Source organism: Telopea speciosissima, chromosome 9 (assembly GCF_018873765.1).
Source record: "Telopea speciosissima isolate NSW1024214 ecotype Mountain lineage chromosome 9, Tspe_v1, whole genome shotgun sequence".
Taxonomy (NCBI): Eukaryota; Viridiplantae; Streptophyta; class Magnoliopsida; order Proteales; family Proteaceae; genus Telopea; species Telopea speciosissima.
Genome location: NC_057924.1, coordinates 56,009,212 through 56,029,065, shown reverse-complemented (window position 1 = coordinate 56,029,065; position 19,854 = coordinate 56,009,212). Strand labels below are relative to the sequence as shown.

The following is a 19,854-nucleotide window of genomic DNA, read 5'->3' as shown; positions in this document are numbered from 1 at the left end:
TATGTCCTTCAAATAGAGAACAATGGACGTCAAATCCAGCGGGGTACGAGTGGGATTGATCCAGGGAGGCACAGCAACTATTATTAGCACTTGTAACTTATAAGTTGTAATTTGTGAACTTGTGAAGTTGTGACTTTGACACTTTCTGTATTGCCTTTAAGGCTTTAAGCATTTGAGCTATTGAGTTTTGACTTTTGAGTTATTGACTATTAATGTATTATGGAGTTTATGAGAATATGATTATGAATTATGTCTTATGAATTTTAATTAGTTTGTTTACATTTCTTTTATGTCTTTAAGACTTTGACTGTCTAACCAATGTGTATTTAACCAAGGTTTATACATTAGGGTTGACGACCGTATGTCAATCAAGGGTGCAAGCCCAAAACACCAATTTCAATTCATGTTTTTGCAATTTTATGGTTTAAATGTGTTTATTTAGCTTAAATAAGGGTGCCCATGAAATTTCAGGCCTAGATATGGCCAAATCCCCGAGATGGAGCCCCGAAATATTACAAAAAAAAATGCAATATTTCAAGCATATTTCGCGATATTTTGGATATCTCGGTAGGCCCGAGATACCGATATATCGTGAAATATTAAACCTTGGGGGGAGCGACAATCATCTCACGTGCCCCTGCGTCAGGGCGCAGTGACGACGTTCGCTGCGCGACCAGGTGGCATTATCTTTCCCAAAAATAATTTACGAACAACACGGCACGCCAATGCCCAACCCTTGGAAAACCGCCTAGATGCCTAAGGGAAGTCTAGACAACTCTGCTTTGGATGAAAGTAATGTTTTTCTGTTTGTTTTGTATTAATTCAACAGCATAAGGCTTTGGTACGTGGTTTCAAGGATGTATAACAATGACCAAAATGCCGTAACAAAGAACAACAGTTTATGCCTGCCTACCAGAAGGTAATTATCTAAAGGATGGTGGATAAAGAAAAGATGAGATGAGTTCAATGAAGCAACACTAGAGAAACAACCTCCCGTAGCGTACCTATACGATGATGCTGATTTAGTGATGTAGATATACATATGCCCGGTGATGTGCAGAGAAAAGTAGAGGTAGGGGAAGTACAGCAAGCCATGGCTGAGAGTAGATAAGAAGCTGGTACTGACAGTGGTTCGGAGAACTGCGTCAAGGTAAGAACCAGAGGAAGATGATGACCTTAGCTCAACTCTCGAGCTCTTTGAGGAAATACTCTCAACAATCAGCAGAAAATATCCAATGAATTTGAGAATATTCTTGCACGATTTTTCGAAAGTATCATGATCCGCCATTAAGAAGGGTTTCAATTTATTCAAATCATGCAACAATGTGAAGAAGCGGAGGCAAACTACTTTGTCATATCTGTGGTCTCCGGAATTAATTCAATCAAGCTCTAACATGTCCAAGGACTCAAAAATATAGAAATTCCAATTGAATGATAGGGAAATAATCTCACAATCAAATAGATATATGTATATCCCGGAACAAATTAACAAACAATACAACTCAACTAAACCTTACTCCAACTAAAAGGGACAAAACAATAACCCAACAATAGATTACTCAAATTAGCTTATCAATCTGATTTCACAGCAGCAAAGTGACCTGGTGAAATAGAAACCAGAACTTCAATTGCTGTTTCTACTAATGAACTTGAAGAACACCTAACATATGATCCAGCAAAATTGAGCATCAATACCTTCAATAGAACCTCTCAGCCATGTGAATTGAAGAGAGGAAACAGTGAGGAACTTCAAGAAAACTCAATAGATGGCAAAACTAGATGACAAACTATTCAACTAGGGTATAGTAAAACAACAATACTAGAACTTGAGAGCAATAAACACAAGCAGAGATAGAGTTTTTATTTATTTTTCCTCAATGTATAAATTCTACAGCTGCAGCAAAGCTATGAAAATGGTAATCTTGGTCTGCCTTTGCTTGCAACTCTACCATGAATTTAAATGACAGATAGGACCAGAAGACCTCGCTGTCATTGCATCACAAAGAAAGGAAAGTAAAACATTTTAAACAAATAGTCCCATAAAGCTAATGCCTTAGTGTTAATGTTATTCTACTAAGTTGACACATCTTAGTTTCTCCAGACAGGCTAAATCTTAATGTCTTGATTTTGATATTTCTGAAATCTTTAATCAACAAACAAATAAAGATCAAATTCTACAAAAGGGTACTTCATCATTTCACAATCAGCCCAGAGAATTTGAACCTACAAAAATCATCACCAAGCAAACTATAAAATGAGAGTTTATCACCATTGGTGATCATGGAAACATGTTTAAATAGGGCATATGCACAGGTTAGGTGTGAGCAAATTTTAGACTTAAATGTTTAAAACCAATTCATGGTATCTTTTCAGAAGCAGGCCCCTCAAGCTGTAACCCAGCTAAGTTTACAAGATGGGTTGTGCAAAATATTAGAGTAAATCTAAAACAGCCTGAAGTTGAAAATGTGATAAAAACAAATAAATAATTTAAAAAAAAAATAGACTATTTAACAATGGACTAACCAACTGACCCACTATAGCTTGAAAAAGGTTAAAAGAAGGCAGTAGCCCAGTCACATCTTCACCTTCCTGTTCCTTAACCAGACATTTTTTTTACAGTGATTAAGGATCTGACTTCTAAATAATTGTGCGGAGCTTTGCATCAGCCTCATCATAACGGAGACATTTAGCACAAAAGAATTGAAATACAATAGGAACAATTTTAAAAGCATTCACTCCAATTTTCTTTACCATTTAATGTTTCCAGATGCACAAAACAAGCACATATGGAACTAAAATTACATGCATTCATGAGGTATAGGCAGTGAAGAACATACAATTTCAACTCCATACCAAAGCATCCTCATTAAAATTTTCAATTAGTGCATTCCCTCCAATCAGTCTGACCTTGATATACCTTTAGCAGTTGAGGAAATTGACCTTTGAATCTTGCCACATACCTTTTAAGGAAAGACTCCTCCGAGCTTATTACCAGAGTGGCTAAGCTAAAGTCCTTCTCAATCAGTCCATTTGAGAGCAGAACTTGAATAACTGAACACCTAGGAATAATTTTATTATCCAAGCTATAAGTGAGAATACTTGGACATTTGGCAAGTACAGAAGGCTCCAAACCCATTGCTTTAACAAGGAAGTCCATAACTCCTACTACTTTCTTCTCAGACAACATCATACATTGGGGTTGCTTTCTAAATGCTGAAAGAATCTCATCTTCTGTCCAACCCCATTTCCTAAAAGTGTCCAATTTAGCTTTCCAGGTAGATTTGCTCAATCCAGCTATCACACGGATGGCTGAGACAAACGATGCCTCCAAAGGATCAAAACCCATTTCCTTGACCTCTTTGACAATCTCATTAAACCGATCAGGTCTGCGAAGCAATTTTGAAGGATGCGCCAGCAATATCGAAATCAAGGCCTCAGGCACACCGTGATGTCGCAAAGCCGCAATATTGGGTACCATGTAATTTCTAATAGCCCACATGGAATTCCTGGGGAAATTTTTGAAAATCTTGATGACATCTTCATTGGTCTCAACCAAACCCCTAAGGAACTCAAATGAAGGAATTATTTGGTTTTCTAAGCTCCGTAATAAGGTCCCTGGATCTCGAAAGATGATCTGAGCAAGGTCAGGGGATGACACACCTGCTGAAAGGAAGAATTCGAGTTTGGGTTTAAGGGTTTTATCTGTATCACACAAGAGTATGTTCGGGTGTACTCTAATAATTTTGGTGATCTGGGCATTGGAAAATCCATGGTCTCTGAAAAAACAAATTACTAAATCTGGCTTTTTTGAGGTTACGAAGTGAACACGCTTGGATGCAGAGCCGGCAGCTTGTTCAGACAACCCACAAGAGTTAACGAGATAAGAGACCGTGAAAGAATGTCGATCAGAAGAATTTTTTGTTGTTGTTGTTGTTGAGATGAATTTCAGAGATGCGCTTAGGTTAAGAGCTAAAATGGTGACTGTCGAATCCAAAACCCTACTAAAATAACATAGTTTTCTGCACTGAATACGAAACATTGCTGAAGGGAACACAGAACAAACAAAAGGGTATTTTTATTGAAGCTATTCGGAAAGAAGAAGAAGCATTTATGAACAAAGAAAGAATGTGGTGGGAGGAGAGAAGGAATAAAAAGTAGCAAGTTTAGTAATGGAACTCACCCGTTCTAATTAACAAGTGATACTGTTGATGCTCTGGTGCCTAGAAGAAGAGCAGATCTTTATGATCAAGAGGAGCTTAACAGCGGTTCCCTTGATGGTCATCGTATTTGACCATTAGTATTGAAAAATGAGGTCCCTGCTTGGGGCTTGCAGCAGAAGAACCGTTGTTAAGGTACTCAGAGAGAGAGAGAGTCCTGATTTTCACCAAAAAACAAAAAAAGGGAAAATTACACCCCCCTTCCCCTGTACTTTGTCCTAATTACATATTCCTCCCCTCAATTTTACCCAATTACAGACGTATCCCTTATAGAGTTATAGTTTACAATATATTATTAATACACCCATGCCCTTAGCGTCCATCTGTTAAGTCGTGACGTGGCTTAATAGTATTTTTTTTAAAGGTGAGTCGTAGCAACACCACAAAGTCGCGTCCATATTCACACCAGGATTATTTTGAACAATTGATCTTATATTAGATTGATCTCAGTAATTAAATAAAAAAACCTTAAAACCTATTACCTGCTGTCAGTCGGATGAAGATAAAAACACACAATAAGAGACTCGTGATGATTTGGCAATATGGTATCATGGCAACTATTTCGTGATATGGCATCATGGCAACGATTTAGCAATATGGTGCCATGATAATGATGTGACAATATGGCGTCATGGCGGTGATTTAATGATATGTCTGTTATACCCGCACCCCGGGAATAAAATTAAATATTATTTCTTCATCGTGACATGTAGATACCGCTGCCATGTATGCTGGTGACCTGTTCTCCATGATAGTCAAATCCAGCTACAAAATCATTGATCACAGTACGGGCTTGCCTGTGGAGGAAAGATTCCTCAACCGACGGTGGGGGAAATTCGTTGACGGCGACTTCATTGATTTTTCTCCAAGTACTAATCCGGGAAGTGAAGAGTACCGGAGCGTGTACCTCGGAGCGTCACCTCACTGGGACACCTCGTTCAGTGATGAGCTTGACACTGTCGTGGCGAGACTGTTGGGGTCATAGGGGGACAAACCATGACGACTGAGAAGTAAGTTTTAGCCCTTAATTTTATTTATTTACCCTTTCCTTCGATGTTCTCGAAGTGCGGGTCAAGGTTTGAACCATCCCAGCTATTTTAATTGTATAGGGAATATTCCATTCGTGGGTCCCACTTATTTAAGGGAGCGTGTGATGGGCTTATAATCCCATGGTGGATGGACCCATCCCCAAGTGAGTTCTTTTCTATTTGAAACCTATGGGCAGACCCATTTAGTTAAGAGGCCCATTTAACTTGAGGGCTCATTTGACTCTACTTGACCCAAAGATGGGTTAACCCATTCCTTTACCCTAAATAAGACCATGGGTCGACCCATTACCTCTTGACCCATTTGACTTAAAAGATCCAAGACTCATTTTTACAAATAAGTCTAAAGGGGGAGAGAGCACTCATCCCTCATTACTTCTCCCATCCAACCTAAATCGTGGAGAAGAGAAAGAGGAGAGAAAGAGGAAGGAGAAAAGGGAGGAAGAAGGGTGGAGCAGCTTGATAGGGAGGCTTGAGCATCTTGCTTCTTGGAGCCTCAACGTGGGTGCTATTTCCTTGAGGTAGGTAAGTCTTTAAGGCCCTCTTCCTTCTTCATTTTGGGTTTTGGGGTTGGGAGATGGTAGAGAAATCGATCTAGGGTTGTCTTAAGAGCCAAGGATCGATGTGAGTTCATGGCCATGATCATGGTGGAGCTATTTGACTCCATTGGCTAACCTCAAAGCTCCCAATCTCATCCCCATCAATAGACATAAGGTTTCTACCTTATTATGCCCTAAATGAGGTTCTCATTGCTTTCATTTATTGAATCAATGGGTTGCATAGGCCTAATGGGGTCTTAGAACCCTAATGTGCCAAGGAGAAAGCCTTCTTAATGTTTCCTTTCCTCCAATCTACTTGGAAATGGAAGCCTTGGTGAAGAATCCTTTGATTTTGGAGTTTGGAAGCAGGTGGTTTTACCTGCGATTTTAAGACCTACGAGAAACCACCCCTGCAATCACCCTGAGACCATCTCTTAAGAAGCTCTCTGTTGAAGTCAGTTTTACCTGCGATTTCACATCTGAGGTAAAACCACACGTAAAACCGCACCTAGAAGAACCCTTCCTGAGCCCCTGTTAAAGTCGGATTTACGTGCGGTTTCATGTTCTGAGAAAAACCACCCATAAAATTGCCCGTTCCCAGAACTGTTGATATTTGACCTTTATCAACTGTTTTGGCCATAACTTGATCTACGCATATCATATTGATATGATTCAACTTACGTTATAAACTAGACTCAAAGGGCTACAATTACTATGAAGAAACCTTAGACCCAATATGAGTGTGTGATCCTCAAAAATGGATTCAAACCTGACTGATGCGTTTAGATAGTAACTTTAGAATTTAAGTTATATGTCAGTGACCTTGCCTACTTCGTGGCTATTGGAGTAGAACTTATTAGGGTTTAATAGGGGTTTAATTATAACCTAAGGTGCCCCTAATCATACTAATTAATTGATTTATTATAGTACCAAGATCTACCTTTAATGCCCTTAAACCCCCTTTCCCTCATTAATTTTGGGTTGGAAAACTTTGAAAATTAAGGTTAGACCTTGAGGTTCCACTTGGAACCTAAGGAGTGACCTTGGTTCAATGTTGGACCTCATTAGTAAGGCCTAGCCTCTAAATACAACCCTAAAACCCCTCCTTGCAACCTTATTGCTTAGTTTGGATTTCATTACTTAAAACCCTAGAATGTGACCTTTGGGAGTTCAATCCCTTAAGTTCTCTACACCCAATGAATTTAATGATGTAACCCGGCCGTAGTGGACCCTAGGACACCCTTCCCATGTCCTTGGGACTTAAAGATCCAAGTGGGACAAATTGGGCTAAAGAACACCTTCAAAACTGTATCATGCCTTTATCGAATGTAAGGGCGGATGCAAGGCCCTGCCTACAACCGTGCTTGCATCCGTGCTACCCTAAAGGCCTGCAGGCTATGTAATTTATGGGGTTTCCCCTAAGGGACTTTCCCCCACCCTTTCTAACACTCTTCTACACTATCCTAGGCTTTATTAATTGCGTGAGGAGACGCACTTAGCGGACGTCGAACGACAAATCAAATCAACGGAACACAAACTATATTGTGAGTGGGGATTGGATCTTGTTTTATTTTGAGTGTTTCTATGATTAAATGTTGTGCTTGATGCATTCATGTTATGTGATGCACTTTATGCATAAATACATGTCTATACTGTTTATCTATGAATGTGTTCATGTGTGTGATAATTGATGACTATGTGTTACAAATATTGTTGAACTTGTATGAGATGATACTGTGGTTTGTTTAATGTCTTTCTGCATATATTATATTTGGCCTATCATATATCGTGTCGTGATGGCACCCGGGTACTAGATGGTATGGGACGTCGATGCACCCGGAATACCTCTCGATACGATAGTTTTATATAACATATTGCATATTTGACTTGATAATTGTGTTAAAGGGATACAAAAGGTAGATGTGTAAGTTCCTATGCCGTATCGCCTTATTGATAATCCAGCCTGGGGATCAAGGGTATGTTCTGGTACCGTGGCTTAGGATTATCGGAGGCTTGCTGAGAGACCAACGGTATGTTCTGGGACCGGCAGGCTTCTACTGACGTAGTTAAGGGTATATCGTTGGGGATCGAGGGTGTGTTTCGGTACCAGGGATATGGCCTTACTATGTCGTAGATTAATGGTGTTGTATCGTTGGGGATCGAGGGTGTGCTCCGGTACCAGGGATACAATTCCATTACTCTACATAGCATAACATCCATGCATACATTACATCTCATCATCATAATCAGGGATACGGAAGGTAGATGTGTAAGTTCCTACGCCGTATCACCTTACTGATAATCCAACCCGGGGATCAAGGGTAAGTTCCCGTACCGTGGTTGAGATTATCGAAGGCTTGCTGGGAGACCAATGGTGTGTTCTGGGACCGACAGGCTTCTACTGACGTAGTTAGGGATATATCGTTAGGGATCGAGGATGTGTTTCGGTACCAGCGATATGGCCTTACTATGTCGTAGATTAATGGTATTGTATCTTTGGAGATCGAGGGTGTGTTCCGATATCAGGGATACAATTCGATTACTCTACATAGCATAGCATTCATGCATACATTACATCTCATCATAATCATCATCATTATTCATATTACATATCATATTGTTGTGTTTGTCGCATGACTGTAAATCGGATCTGATGTGTAAATCATTATTAGTGGTATGGGACGTCAAGGATGTTTGCTTACCAGGTTCAGCTTGCAGTCCTATATTTGTTGTGTGTGTATGGATTCAATTTTCTGCTCATTGGGCTAGTGGAAGCTCACCCCTCGGGGAATACTTCTTTTTAGAATGTGATGCAGGTTGTACGGTAGCGGTGGATGATAAAGGACCTAGTAAAGGATGTGGATGCGAAGTTGGTCTACGACCGTTGATGTTTATCTTCTCCTTGTTACTTTTGAATATTACATTTCTTGATGTAGGTTTCTTTCCTTTCTTTGTACTTATCAAAGAACTTCTGTTGTATTAACTTTTAAATTCAAGGATAATCCACCTTATGTATTTATTACCATTGTAGTTATTCCCTAAATGAGGATCAACAGTATTTATTATAAGTCTTCCGCTATTCTGATAATTGATCTGATTCTCATTTTTATGACTGTGAGATAAGCCACTGCGTCCATGATCCTGGAGGCGGTTTAGGATGTTGGTAAGCATCCTAGTCATACCTTTTTTTATTATATTTTATCCCTTGTCGGGATGGGGGTGTGACAATGTCGATATGATGATTTGGCGATATGGCATGTTGAAGACGATAATGATACTTTTAGTCCTTTTTTTTGTGGGGGGGGGGGGGAGGAGGGGAGGGGACAATTTCCTAGATCTATTCAATTCGTCAATACAGATTGATAGGGATCACGGTATCTGCTTCGGTACCGAAACTATCAATACTGATACACCAATCAGTATCAAATCATGCGATTCTAGTCAGTATCGATATAATATCGTTTGAATGTGAAGATTCAAATAGGAAGAAGAGGAGGAAGAAGAAGAAATAAAAAAAAAATGAAAAAGAGAGAGAAAAGGGTTGCCCGTTTTGTCAACTAAGGAAACTACTCTGATTTACTTCAGGGGATGATGGATTCTGCTAGTGCCTTTGTAATCCAAGGACTTTTAAATATGCAAAATTGCAAAGATTGCAATGCCAAGAAAAATAAAAAGAAATCAAATTGCTTACTTTGCAGAACGTATCTATTGAAGTCTTTACAACTCACCAAATCCAAATTGATGATGCTTACAACTTGGTATTTACAATACCACTATTTTACGATCAAACTGCTTACTTCCCATAAACGAATATGTTGAAGTCTTCATAACTCTGTCAACCACGAACTGTTGAAACTTGCAAATTGATGATAATGGATGTCTTTTAAAGCAAGCCAAAAGACTTGTTGTTGGATGAAAATCTACATTACACTATTCCTAAGATTAAAAAATTAATAATAATCATAAATAAATACTTGTTATATGTTGATTTTTTGGGTGCCTTCCTTTATTTTTGAACTTCTCTTTTATAGGCATCTTTGGCAATTTTTGTGGTTTTTGTAGTTATCTGGTAATTTTACAACTATATACTTCTTTGAGAATGGTTATAATCACCCTGCTGACCATTCGTCGGTCACTGACCGTTTATCGATCACTGTCAATGTTATACCCGCACCCGAGAATATAAAAAATATTATTTCTTCCTCGTGACGTGTAGATACCGCTGCCATATATGCTGGTGACCTGTTCTCCATGATAGTCAAACCCAGCTACACAATCATTGACCACAATACAGGCATGCTTGTGGAGGAAAGATTCCTCAACCGACGGTGGGGGAAATTCGTTGACGGCGACTTCATTGATTTTTTTCCAAGTACTAGTCCGAGAAGTGAAGAGTACCGGAGAGTGTACCCCGGAGCGTCGCCTCACTTGGACACCTCGTTCAGTGATGAGCTTGATACTGCCGTGGCGAGATTGTTCGGGTCAGGGGTGACAAACCATGACAAGGGAGATGTAAGTTATAACCTTTAATTTAATTACTTACCCCTCCCTTCGGTGTCCTTAAAGTGCGGGTTGGGGTTTGAACCACCCGAGCTATTATGGTTGAATAGGGAATACTTCAATTGTGGGTCCCACTTATTTAAGGGAGCGTGTGATGGGCTTATAATCCCTTGGTGGATGGACCCATCCTTAAGTGGGTTCTATTTGAAACCAGTGGGTCGACCCATTTAGCCCAATAGGCCCATTTGACTTAATGAACTAAAAATGGGTTTCTATTCTAATGTTACCCAACCAAAAGGGTCCTAAAGTCATATTTGCCTATTTAGAACTAAAAGCATTTACTTCTCTTTACTATTCTTACTAACCCTAAAATGTGGAGAAAGGAGAGAAGGGAGAAGAGGTGTGGAGGAGCTTGATAGGGGGCTTGAGGATCTTGCTTCTTGGAGCTCAACATGGGTACCACTTCCTTGAGGTAGGTAAGCCTTTAAGGCCTTCTTCCTTCTTTATTTTGGGTTTTGGGGTTGGGAGATGGGAGAGAATCGGCCTAGGGTTTATTTTGAGACCCAAGGATCGATGTGAACTCATGACCATGATCATGGTGGAGCTATCTTGCTCCTTTGGCTAACCTCAAGGCTCTCAATCCCATCCCAATGGAAAGACCTAGGGTTTCTACCCTATTATGCTCTAAATGAAGTTCTCCTTGCTTTCCTTTATTGAATCCTTGGGATGCTTAGGTCTAATGAGGTCTTAGGACCCTAATGTGCCAAGGAGGAAGCTCTCTTGGTGTTTTTTTTCCTCCAATCTACTTGGAAATGAAAGTCTTGGTGAAGAATCCCTTGATTTTGGGGTTTGGAGACATGTGGTTTTACCTGCGGTTTCAAGACCTACGAGAAACCGCCCCTGCAACCACCCTGAGACCATCCTCTTAAGAAGCTCTCGGTTAAAGTTGGTTTTAGGTGCGGTTTCATATACCCTGAGAAACCACCCATAAAACCGCACCTAGCAGAACCCTTTCTGAACCCCTGTTAAATTCGGATTTACGTGCGATTTCATGTTTTGAGAAAAACCACCCATAAAACTGCCCGTTCCCAGAACTGCTGACATTTGACCTTGACTCGCTGTTTTGACCATAACTTGATCTACGCATATCGCATTGATATGATTCAACTTGCGTTATAAACTAGACTCAAAGGGCTACAATTATTATGAAAAAACCTTAGACCCAATATGAGTATGTGATCTTCAAAAGTGGATTCAAACCTGACTGATGTGTTTAGACAGAAACTTTAGAATTTATGTTATATGTCGGAGACCTTGCCTACTTCGTGGCTATTGGAGTAGAACTTATTAGGTTTTAATGGGGGATTAATTACAACATAAGATGCCCCTAATTATACTAATTAATTGATCTATTATGGTGCCAAGATCTACCTTCGATACCCTTAAAATCCTTTTCCCTCATTGGTTTTGGGTTGGAAAACTTTGGAAATTAAGGTTGGACCTTAAGGTTCCACTTGGAACCTAAGGGGTGACCTTGGTTCAATGTTGGACCTCATTAGTAAGGCCTTGCCTCTAAGTATAACCCTAAAACCCCTCCTTACAACCTTATTGCTTAGTTTGGATTTCATTACTTAAAACCCTAGAATGTGACCTTTGGGAGTTCAATCCCTTAAGTTCTCTACACCCAATGAATTTAATGATGTAACCAGGCCCTAGTGGACCCTAGAACACCCTTCCCTTGTCCTTGGGACTTAAAGATCCAAGTGGGATAAATTGGGTTAAAGAAAACCCTCAAAACCGTATCATGCCTTGATCGAATGCAAGGGCGGATGCAAGGCCCTGCCTACAACCGAGCTTGCATCCAATGCTGTCCTAAAGGCCTGCGAGCTATGTAATTTATGGGGTTTCCCCTAAGAGACTTTCCCCCACCCTTTCTAACACTCTTCTACACTATCCTAGGCTTCATTAATTGTGTGAGGAGAAGCACTTAGCGGTCATCAAACGACGAATCAAATCAATGAGACACGAACTATATTGTGAGTGGGGATTGAATCTTGTTTTATTTTGAGTGTTTTTATGTTTAATTGTTGTGCTTGATGCATTCATGTTATATGATGCACTTCATCCATAAATACATGTTTGCACTGTTTATCTATGAATGTGTTCATGTGTGTGATAATTGATGACTATGTGTTACAAATGTGGTTGGAATTGTATGAGATGATACTGTGGTTTATTTAATGTCTTTCTTCATATATTATATTTGGCCTGTCATGTGCCATGTCGTGCTGGTACCCGGGTACTAGATGGTATGGGACGTCGATACACCCAGAATACCTCTCGATACGATTGTTTTATATAGTATGTTGCATATTTGATTGATATTTGTGTTAAAGGGATACGAAAGGTAGATATCTAAGTTCCTACGCTGTATCACCTTACTGATAATCCAGCCCGGGGATCAAGGGTAAGTTCTGGTACCGTGGTTGAGATTATCGGAGGCTTGCTGGGAGACCAATGATGTGTTCTGAGACCGGCAGGCTTCCACTGACATAGTTAGGGGTATATCGTTGGGGATCGAGGGTGTGTTCCGGTACCAGGGATATGGCCTTACTATGTCGTAGATTAATGATGTTGTATCGTTGGGGATCGAGGGTGTGTTCCGGTACCAGGGATACAATTCCATTACTCTACACAGCATAGCATCCATGCATACATTACATCTCATCATCATAATCATCATCATTATTCATATTACATATCATATTATTGTGTTTGTTGCATGATTGTAAATTGGGTCTGATGTGTAAATCATTCTTGGTGGTGTGGGATGTCAAGGATGTTTGCTCATCAGGTTCGGCTTGTAGTCCTATATATGTTGTGTGTGTGTGGATTCAATTTCCTGCTCATTGGGCTAGTGGAAGCTCATCCCTCGGGGAACCCTTCTTTTTAGATTATGATGTTGTACGGTACCGGTGGATGATGAAGGACTCGGTAAGAGATGTTGAGGCGAAAGTTGGTCTACGACCGTTGATGCTTATCTTTACTTCTTGTTGCTTTCGATATTATATTTTTTGGATGTATGTTTCATTTCTTTCTCTGTACTTATCAAACAACTTCTATTGTAATAACTTTTAAATTCGAGGATAATCCACGTTATGTATTTATTATCACTGTAGTTATTCCCTAAATGAGGATCAACGGTATTTATTATAAGTCTTCCGCTATTCTGATATTAGATCTGATTTTCATTTATGTGAATGTGAGGTAAACCACTGCGTCCGTGATCCTGGAGGCGGTTTAGGATGTTGGTAAGCATCCTAGTCATACCATTTTTATAGTATTTTATCCTTTGTCGGGATGGGGGTGTGACAGTCAATCTGTCCATCATTGACCGTTTTCGATCATTGACTATTTTCGATGATTGACCATTTTCTGACCATTTTCATTCACTGGTCGTTTTTCGGTCACTAACTAACATGTCAGTCTTGATTGAAATAGATTTCAATTTATTTCTCAATTGACCAAAATAAACCGGAAATAGGGTGTAAACAAGTGATCCTTATGTTACGATCTAATCCAGAGTTTGGACAGAGTTCTTTTTTCCTATATAAATTAAACAATTTAATTTAATAACAAAGTTTTATCGACACACTTCCAACAGATTATGCCAAAACTAACTTCTTATTTAAATTCAGTGACCAGTAAGAACACTTACAGAGAACATTCAAAGCTGCACGTCTTGTTTCCACAGGGAAACCAGTGTTCATAAACAACCAAAGCATTCTCTGAACACTTCACAGAACAGATCAAACAGTCCAAAACGATAGAGCTTCAGGATTTCAGGAGGAGCTCTCGGAGAATCTCAATTCACAGACACAAACATGCATTCGGTACTTCTACAGGCTTGTAATTTCCCCTACCCCAATTGCAGTTTGAGAACACGAGCGAATGCAATCTTTGAGTGCAAACAGTTATGGAGTAGCTCAATTCTACAGAGAGGGCATAAAAGGTTCTCCCACCGCAGTATTATATGCTAGTGCTTATCCAGAGGCACTCCCCTTGTAGGTATCGTTGCTGTGCTTCACTGTTGTCAACCAAGAAAACCACCTGTAACAAAATTTGGATTCTACAACCTTAAAGCAACCTGTGCTTAAAATGATTCATTTACAGTGTTTGGTTTGCATTCAAGGAATAGATTTTATGCATTCTGGAAGCCAAGAAAATAGAGAAAGAACCGGGTTTCAAAGTGCATTCTACACCTAGAATATTCCAAAAAACGCATACCAAACACAGCCTTCAAAAAAATATCACTGCTTTGAAGGAGCAGACCAGATGTATCTGCCTGGGGTCATCATTTGGACCATCAACCTTCTCTCTGCTGCATTTCCTGGAACATTCAATATACAATCCTTGACAAGGCAATTGGACCAATATGATCAACCACCTGACCAATCCAATTACCACAAGTCAACAACAGGACGATTAGATCACTAAGATCAATGCCTTGTTCATAAAACATCGCCTTTGTGGGCTAAATAAATCCCTCCCAATTGTGTGGCTTATGTAAAGACGGATGGCAAGAACCAGCCAGTCTAATTGCTACAAGAACCCACAAATTAAAGATAACAAGTAGAATAAGCAATACCAGGTCTAAATAACCTAGTAAGTATAATTAAAAAAGAATTGCGGAGAACAAAAGATAAGCAACTTTGTAAAATTAAAAAAGAATCAAAAGTAACAAAAGAAGAGCAACTTTGTAAGGAAAATAATCACACAACCCAGCTCTAATACATGACAAAACCCACACACCTCATACAAGACATGCTAACTATTCACCATCATGACCAGATAGTCACACCCACTAACAAGAAGCACCCAAAGATATGTCCCAGATCAACTGAAATTTGAAATCCCTCAGCCAGCAACCTCCTCTTCTTCCTCTTCCTCATACTCTTCATCATCTGCTGTTGCATCCTGATACTGCTGGTACTCGGCCACCAGATCATTCATGTTACTCTCAGCCTCAGTGAACTCCATCTCGTCCATGCCCTCGCCAGTGTACCAGTGCAAGAAAGCCTTCCTCCTGAACATGGCTGTGAACTGCTCACTGACTCTCCGGAACATCTCCTGGATTGAGGTTGAGTTTCCAATAAACGTCGATGCCATCTTTAAACCCCTTGGTGGGATGTCACAGACACTAGACTTGACATTGTTGGGTATCCACTCGACGAAGTAGGAAGAGTTCTTGTTCTGCACATTGATCATTTGTTCATCAACCTCTTTGGTGCTCATCTTACCACGGAACATGGCTGATGCTGTAAGGTACCGACCATGCCGTGGGTCAGCGGCACACATCATGTTCTTGGAGTCCCACATCTGTTGGGTCAACTCAGGTACAGTAAGGGCCCGGTATTGCTGTGAGCCTCTAGATGTTAAGGGTGCAAACCCAACCATGAAGAAGTGGAGACGAGGGAAGGGTATCAAGTTCACTGCAAGTTTCCGGAGGTCAGAGTTCAGCTGTCCAGGGAAACGGAGGCAGCATGTAACACCACTCATGGTGGCAGAGATGAGGTGATTGAGATCGCCAACTGAGATAAGGACAAAGCTACAAGTTAGACACGAGGGAACAAAACCTTCAATTTCATAAATGATATCAAATGGATTTCACAATCAAATTGAATGGCAGTATAGAGAAGAGATTTAATCTCAAAATCTGACATCAAAGATAAAATGTAACTTACAGGAGGGATTGGCAAGCTTGAGAGTGCGGAAGCATATGTCATACAGAGCTTCATTGTCTAGGACCATACATTCATCGGCATTTTCAACAAGCTGGTGTACAGAAAGGGTAGCATTGTATGGCTCTACAACAGTATCTGAGACCTTGGGAGAAGGGAAGACGGAAAACGTCAACATCATACGATCTGGATACTCTTCCCTGATCTTGGATATAAGTAGTGTTCCCATGCCAGACCCAGTGCCTCCACCCAAGGAGTGGCATACTTGGAATCCTGTAAAAAGAAGTATAACAAATTTAAAAGATGAAGAATTTGTACCAATATTTCACTAAGCAACATCTGGAAATGCTAAGGGGACATGCTGACAGCACACACATGAAACATTTAAAAACCAACAATATCTTCAATTTCTAGATATTCAAGATGATAATCTCAAACTAAACTATGGTTCAACTTATTAAAAGAGGAAATTAAAATAAAATTAGAACACTAAACCATGTTCTAAATCAAACAGGAACCCCAAAGGTAATAAGAGATCGCATGTGGAATTCAGATCACAAGCATTAGATCACAACCAAAACAGGAGTCTCATTCACGATGAAATCATTTCATTACAACGATCAAAACAATACCTTTTACACAATAAGAAAATCTCTTCAAATGTCAATTTGTAAGAGTGACAGAGTGAAATTGTGTTCCAGCTGACATTGAAAAAGAAAAAAATAGGTTGCCTAAATGCATCACATATAACAGGATAAAGATCACATGTCAGAAAGGGGGGGGGGGGGGAAGGGGTACAGAAGGGCATCCCTCCCGTCAAGTTAATCAAAGGCTGCAGTTATATCGAAGAAACTCTACTATCAGAGGGTAACCACATGGATACTGGCATTTATTTATAGGTCTGTTTTCAATATCTTAATGAGGTGGGACATCTACAAGAGGGTCAGCAGCTACCATAAGATTTAAACTCCTCATCCAGCATACTTGGATCAGATCTATACAGATTCCTATTCCTATGGCCCCAATTTTGAAAGATCTTGGTTTTCTCACCAGAGAACTTGAAACCCCATTCCAAATGCTTCAGGTAATCCCAGACATCATTGAGAATGAATGGAATGTTCAAATCTGATCTGTGTGCAGGCATAAATTGCAACTAACCCATGAACCACGATTCTGTCAAAAGGTCTAACAATTTGTGCATAATCAAATCCTAACATGTTGATAGCAGGAAAGATATTCCAACAACCAGACTTCCAAAAATAAAAAGTGAAAACATATGGAAAAAACCAAATAAATGAATTCAAATGCAAAAACCTAGAAAACACGAAAATAAGATTAACAAAAAAAAATGATAAAAAGCAAGATCAACAACATTGTAACTATTCTCATTCAAATAACCCCGGAACAAGCCACAATCCACAGTGGAACCTCAGATCCAAGCGCAACATCCAAATGAAAACAAACAAAAGTAACAAAATCTTAACAAAACTCAATAATATAAACAAGAAACAACGGATATAGAAGCAAACCAATTCTCAAACAATGGAAACCAGAGACATTGAGAAACAAACCTTGCAAACAATCGCAGTTCTCAGCCTCCTTTCTGACAACATCAAGAACCGAATCAATCAACTCTGCTCCTTCCGTGTAATGCCCTTTAGCCCAGTTGTTTCCAGCACCAGATTGACCGAACACAAAGTTATCGGGCCGGAAGACCTGACCAATGGGTCCCGAACGAAGCGAATCCATGGTCCCGGGCTCCAAATCCATCAAAACCGCCCGTGGAACGTACCTTCCCCCACTCGCCTCATTGTAATAGACATTGATCCGTTCAAGCTGAAGATCAGAGTCGCCATTGTACTTTCCAGTGTGATCTATGCCGTGTTCGTCACAGATCACTTCCCAGAACTTGGCCCCGATCTGATTCCCACATTGACCGCCCTGGATGTGAAGGATCTCACGCATGTTTGGAACTCGAGATTGATTCAAGAGTTGACGGAGACGTCGAAAGATTGCAGAGGGAAGGGGAAAAGGGCTGCGAGGGAGAGGCAGAGGGGTTATTGGTTGACGGAAATCCGCAAATGGAGGGCAAAAAACCGGGAGGTTTTGGTTTAATTTATAGTGGTTTGAGAAAATCAGAAATCGTTGAGCATGACAAGATGGCGGTTTTTAGGACAAATTTGGGATAGTGGCTGGTCCGGTTAGGGTCGGGACTGGATTAGATTGTGATGGATGTGTCAATTTCTCATTTGATTTTGAAGTCTACTCTTGGAGTCTGGACCGCATGGATATAGGATCCAGGTAAGGCCTATAGGTAGATTTCTTATCCTGAGGTTTGACGAAAGGATATTTTCAACCCTCAATTTTAGAAAATTCTACGTACCCCCTAAGGTTTGCAAACAATAACAAATACGCCCTTTTCGTCAGTTCATGACTAACACTGTTAAAAATTAGACTTGAACTAACGGAATTGCCCTTCTAAGAAGAACCTACAAAAAAAAAAAACCAACAAATCATCTTCTGATCTCCATGAATCACAACTTATAATTTTCTAATTCTTCTGATCTCCGAACAAATCAAAACAAGATTTGAAAGGGGATCAAGAGGTGGGAGGGAGGGGGAAATCCAATCTAAGGCTGCAGATTTTTTTTTTCTTGCAAAATTGTTGGAATCCAAGCCCTCAAGAACCCAATTTTGTGTAAGAACTCTCGCAGCTCTGCAGGGATAAACGCTAGAGAAACGAGGAGAAATAAAAACCTTGGTGGAAAGAAGGAGAACACGAGAGATTAAATAGACAAAAACCCACCAAGATGTTCAGATTCCACCATGTAGGAAAAGCAATCTGAGGGAAACTCAGATGGATGCAAAGATCCAAAAGTGATTTGATGGAACAAAAGAACGATTTGGGAAGAAGAGGTTGAAAATTCAATTTAGGGTTTGAACACGCCATTAACGTGAGAGGGTCAAAGCAAGAAACTAATGACAAACTGGGGAAATTGCGCCATAGACTAATTAGAGTTCTTATTGGATTATAGAGTAAGATAAAAACCAACACAACTTGCCACAGTCAAAGTCTAAAATCACCTTGCTTGAGGAAGCCAGGGGAATATTCGAACATATCTTAATGTTTCAAAAAAATCAACTTGTGACTGCCCATTAATGGTGTTCTTCATCTCGAAAAGGTCATATGGACCCCATGGAAACTCCTTGTTACGGATGTGCAAATATGGGTGTGTAGGAGGCTCTTCAGTGTGGGGATGACCCTTCGATAAATTGACAATAGCTAAAATTGTGCACAATACTATGCCAGCATATGTTATCTTTTCCCATTTTGCCGTTTCATGAGCATCATCGTGCTGAGCAGAGGAAGTAAATCCCCTCTTAGAAGGAGCTGTTCTCGCGCCTCTGCGAATGCTGCTTGAAATCCAGATCGCATCATCGCCATCGCCATTGTCGTCTCTTCTCGTCCTTCTCCAAACGATCAACCAATCCTCCAATTGCAGGTTTGCAGGTATGTGTATGTGTTCCAAACCTGCAACTCATCTTCCCCAAATCGTTTGGGGAAGATGAGTTGTAGGTTTTTTTTTTTTTTTTGCAAGGGCAATTCCTTCAATTCATATAAAAAATTTAACGCAATTAGTAATGAACTAACAGAATGGGTGTATGTGTTAACGGTTGCAAACCTCAGGGGGGTACGCAGAATTTTTCAAAATTGGGGGGTGAAAATATCCTTTCGTCAAACCTCAGGGGTGGTATGTGTAAATTTCCCTATTATTAAAGGTGGACCATGGGTCTATCCATCTTTTCAGGG

At 40.1% G+C, this 19,854-nt stretch overlaps 2 protein-coding genes and 1 pseudogene across 2 annotated transcripts; all 3 read right to left on the bottom strand.

Annotated features, from left to right (window-relative positions):
* Positions 1-2,340: 2,340 nt before the first annotated feature.
* On the bottom strand, positions 2,341-4,306 carry LOC122639418 (transcription termination factor MTERF5, chloroplastic-like). The gene has a single exon (XM_043832273.1). The coding sequence runs from the start codon at positions 4,037-4,039 to the stop codon at positions 2,876-2,878; it is 1,164 nt and encodes a 387-aa protein (XP_043688208.1). The 5' UTR covers positions 4,040-4,306; the 3' UTR covers positions 2,341-2,875.
* A 10,689-nt stretch (positions 4,307-14,995) lies between these two features.
* LOC122639417 (tubulin beta chain-like) lies at positions 14,996-18,097 on the bottom strand. The gene is made up of 3 exons (XM_043832272.1): positions 17,615-18,097; positions 16,047-16,316; positions 14,996-15,893 (listed from the first exon to the last, which is right to left on the bottom strand). Exons 1-3 carry the CDS (start codon positions 18,006-18,008, stop codon positions 15,220-15,222), a joined length of 1,338 nt encoding a protein of 445 aa, XP_043688207.1. The 5' UTR covers positions 18,009-18,097; the 3' UTR covers positions 14,996-15,219.
* A 985-nt stretch (positions 18,098-19,082) lies between these two features.
* Positions 19,083-19,532, bottom strand: LOC122640463 (annotated as a pseudogene).
* Positions 19,533-19,854: the final 322 nt, after the last annotated feature.

Coding starts and splice junctions, on each gene's coding strand:
- LOC122639418 (XM_043832273.1), bottom strand. CDS start 4,039: ATGTTTCGTATTCAGTGCAGAAAACTATGTTATTTTAGTAGGGTTTTG.
- LOC122639417 (XM_043832272.1), bottom strand. CDS start 18,008: ATGCGTGAGATCCTTCACATCCAGGGCGGTCAATGTGGGAATCAGATC. Junction 16,317..17,614: donor GAACTGCGATTGTTTGCAAG/GTTTGTTTCTCA, acceptor TTCTTTTTACAG/GATTCCAAGTATGCCACTCC. Junction 15,894..16,046: donor CAAGCTTGCCAATCCCTCCT/GTAAGTTACATT, acceptor TCCTTATCTCAG/TTGGCGATCTCAATCACCTC.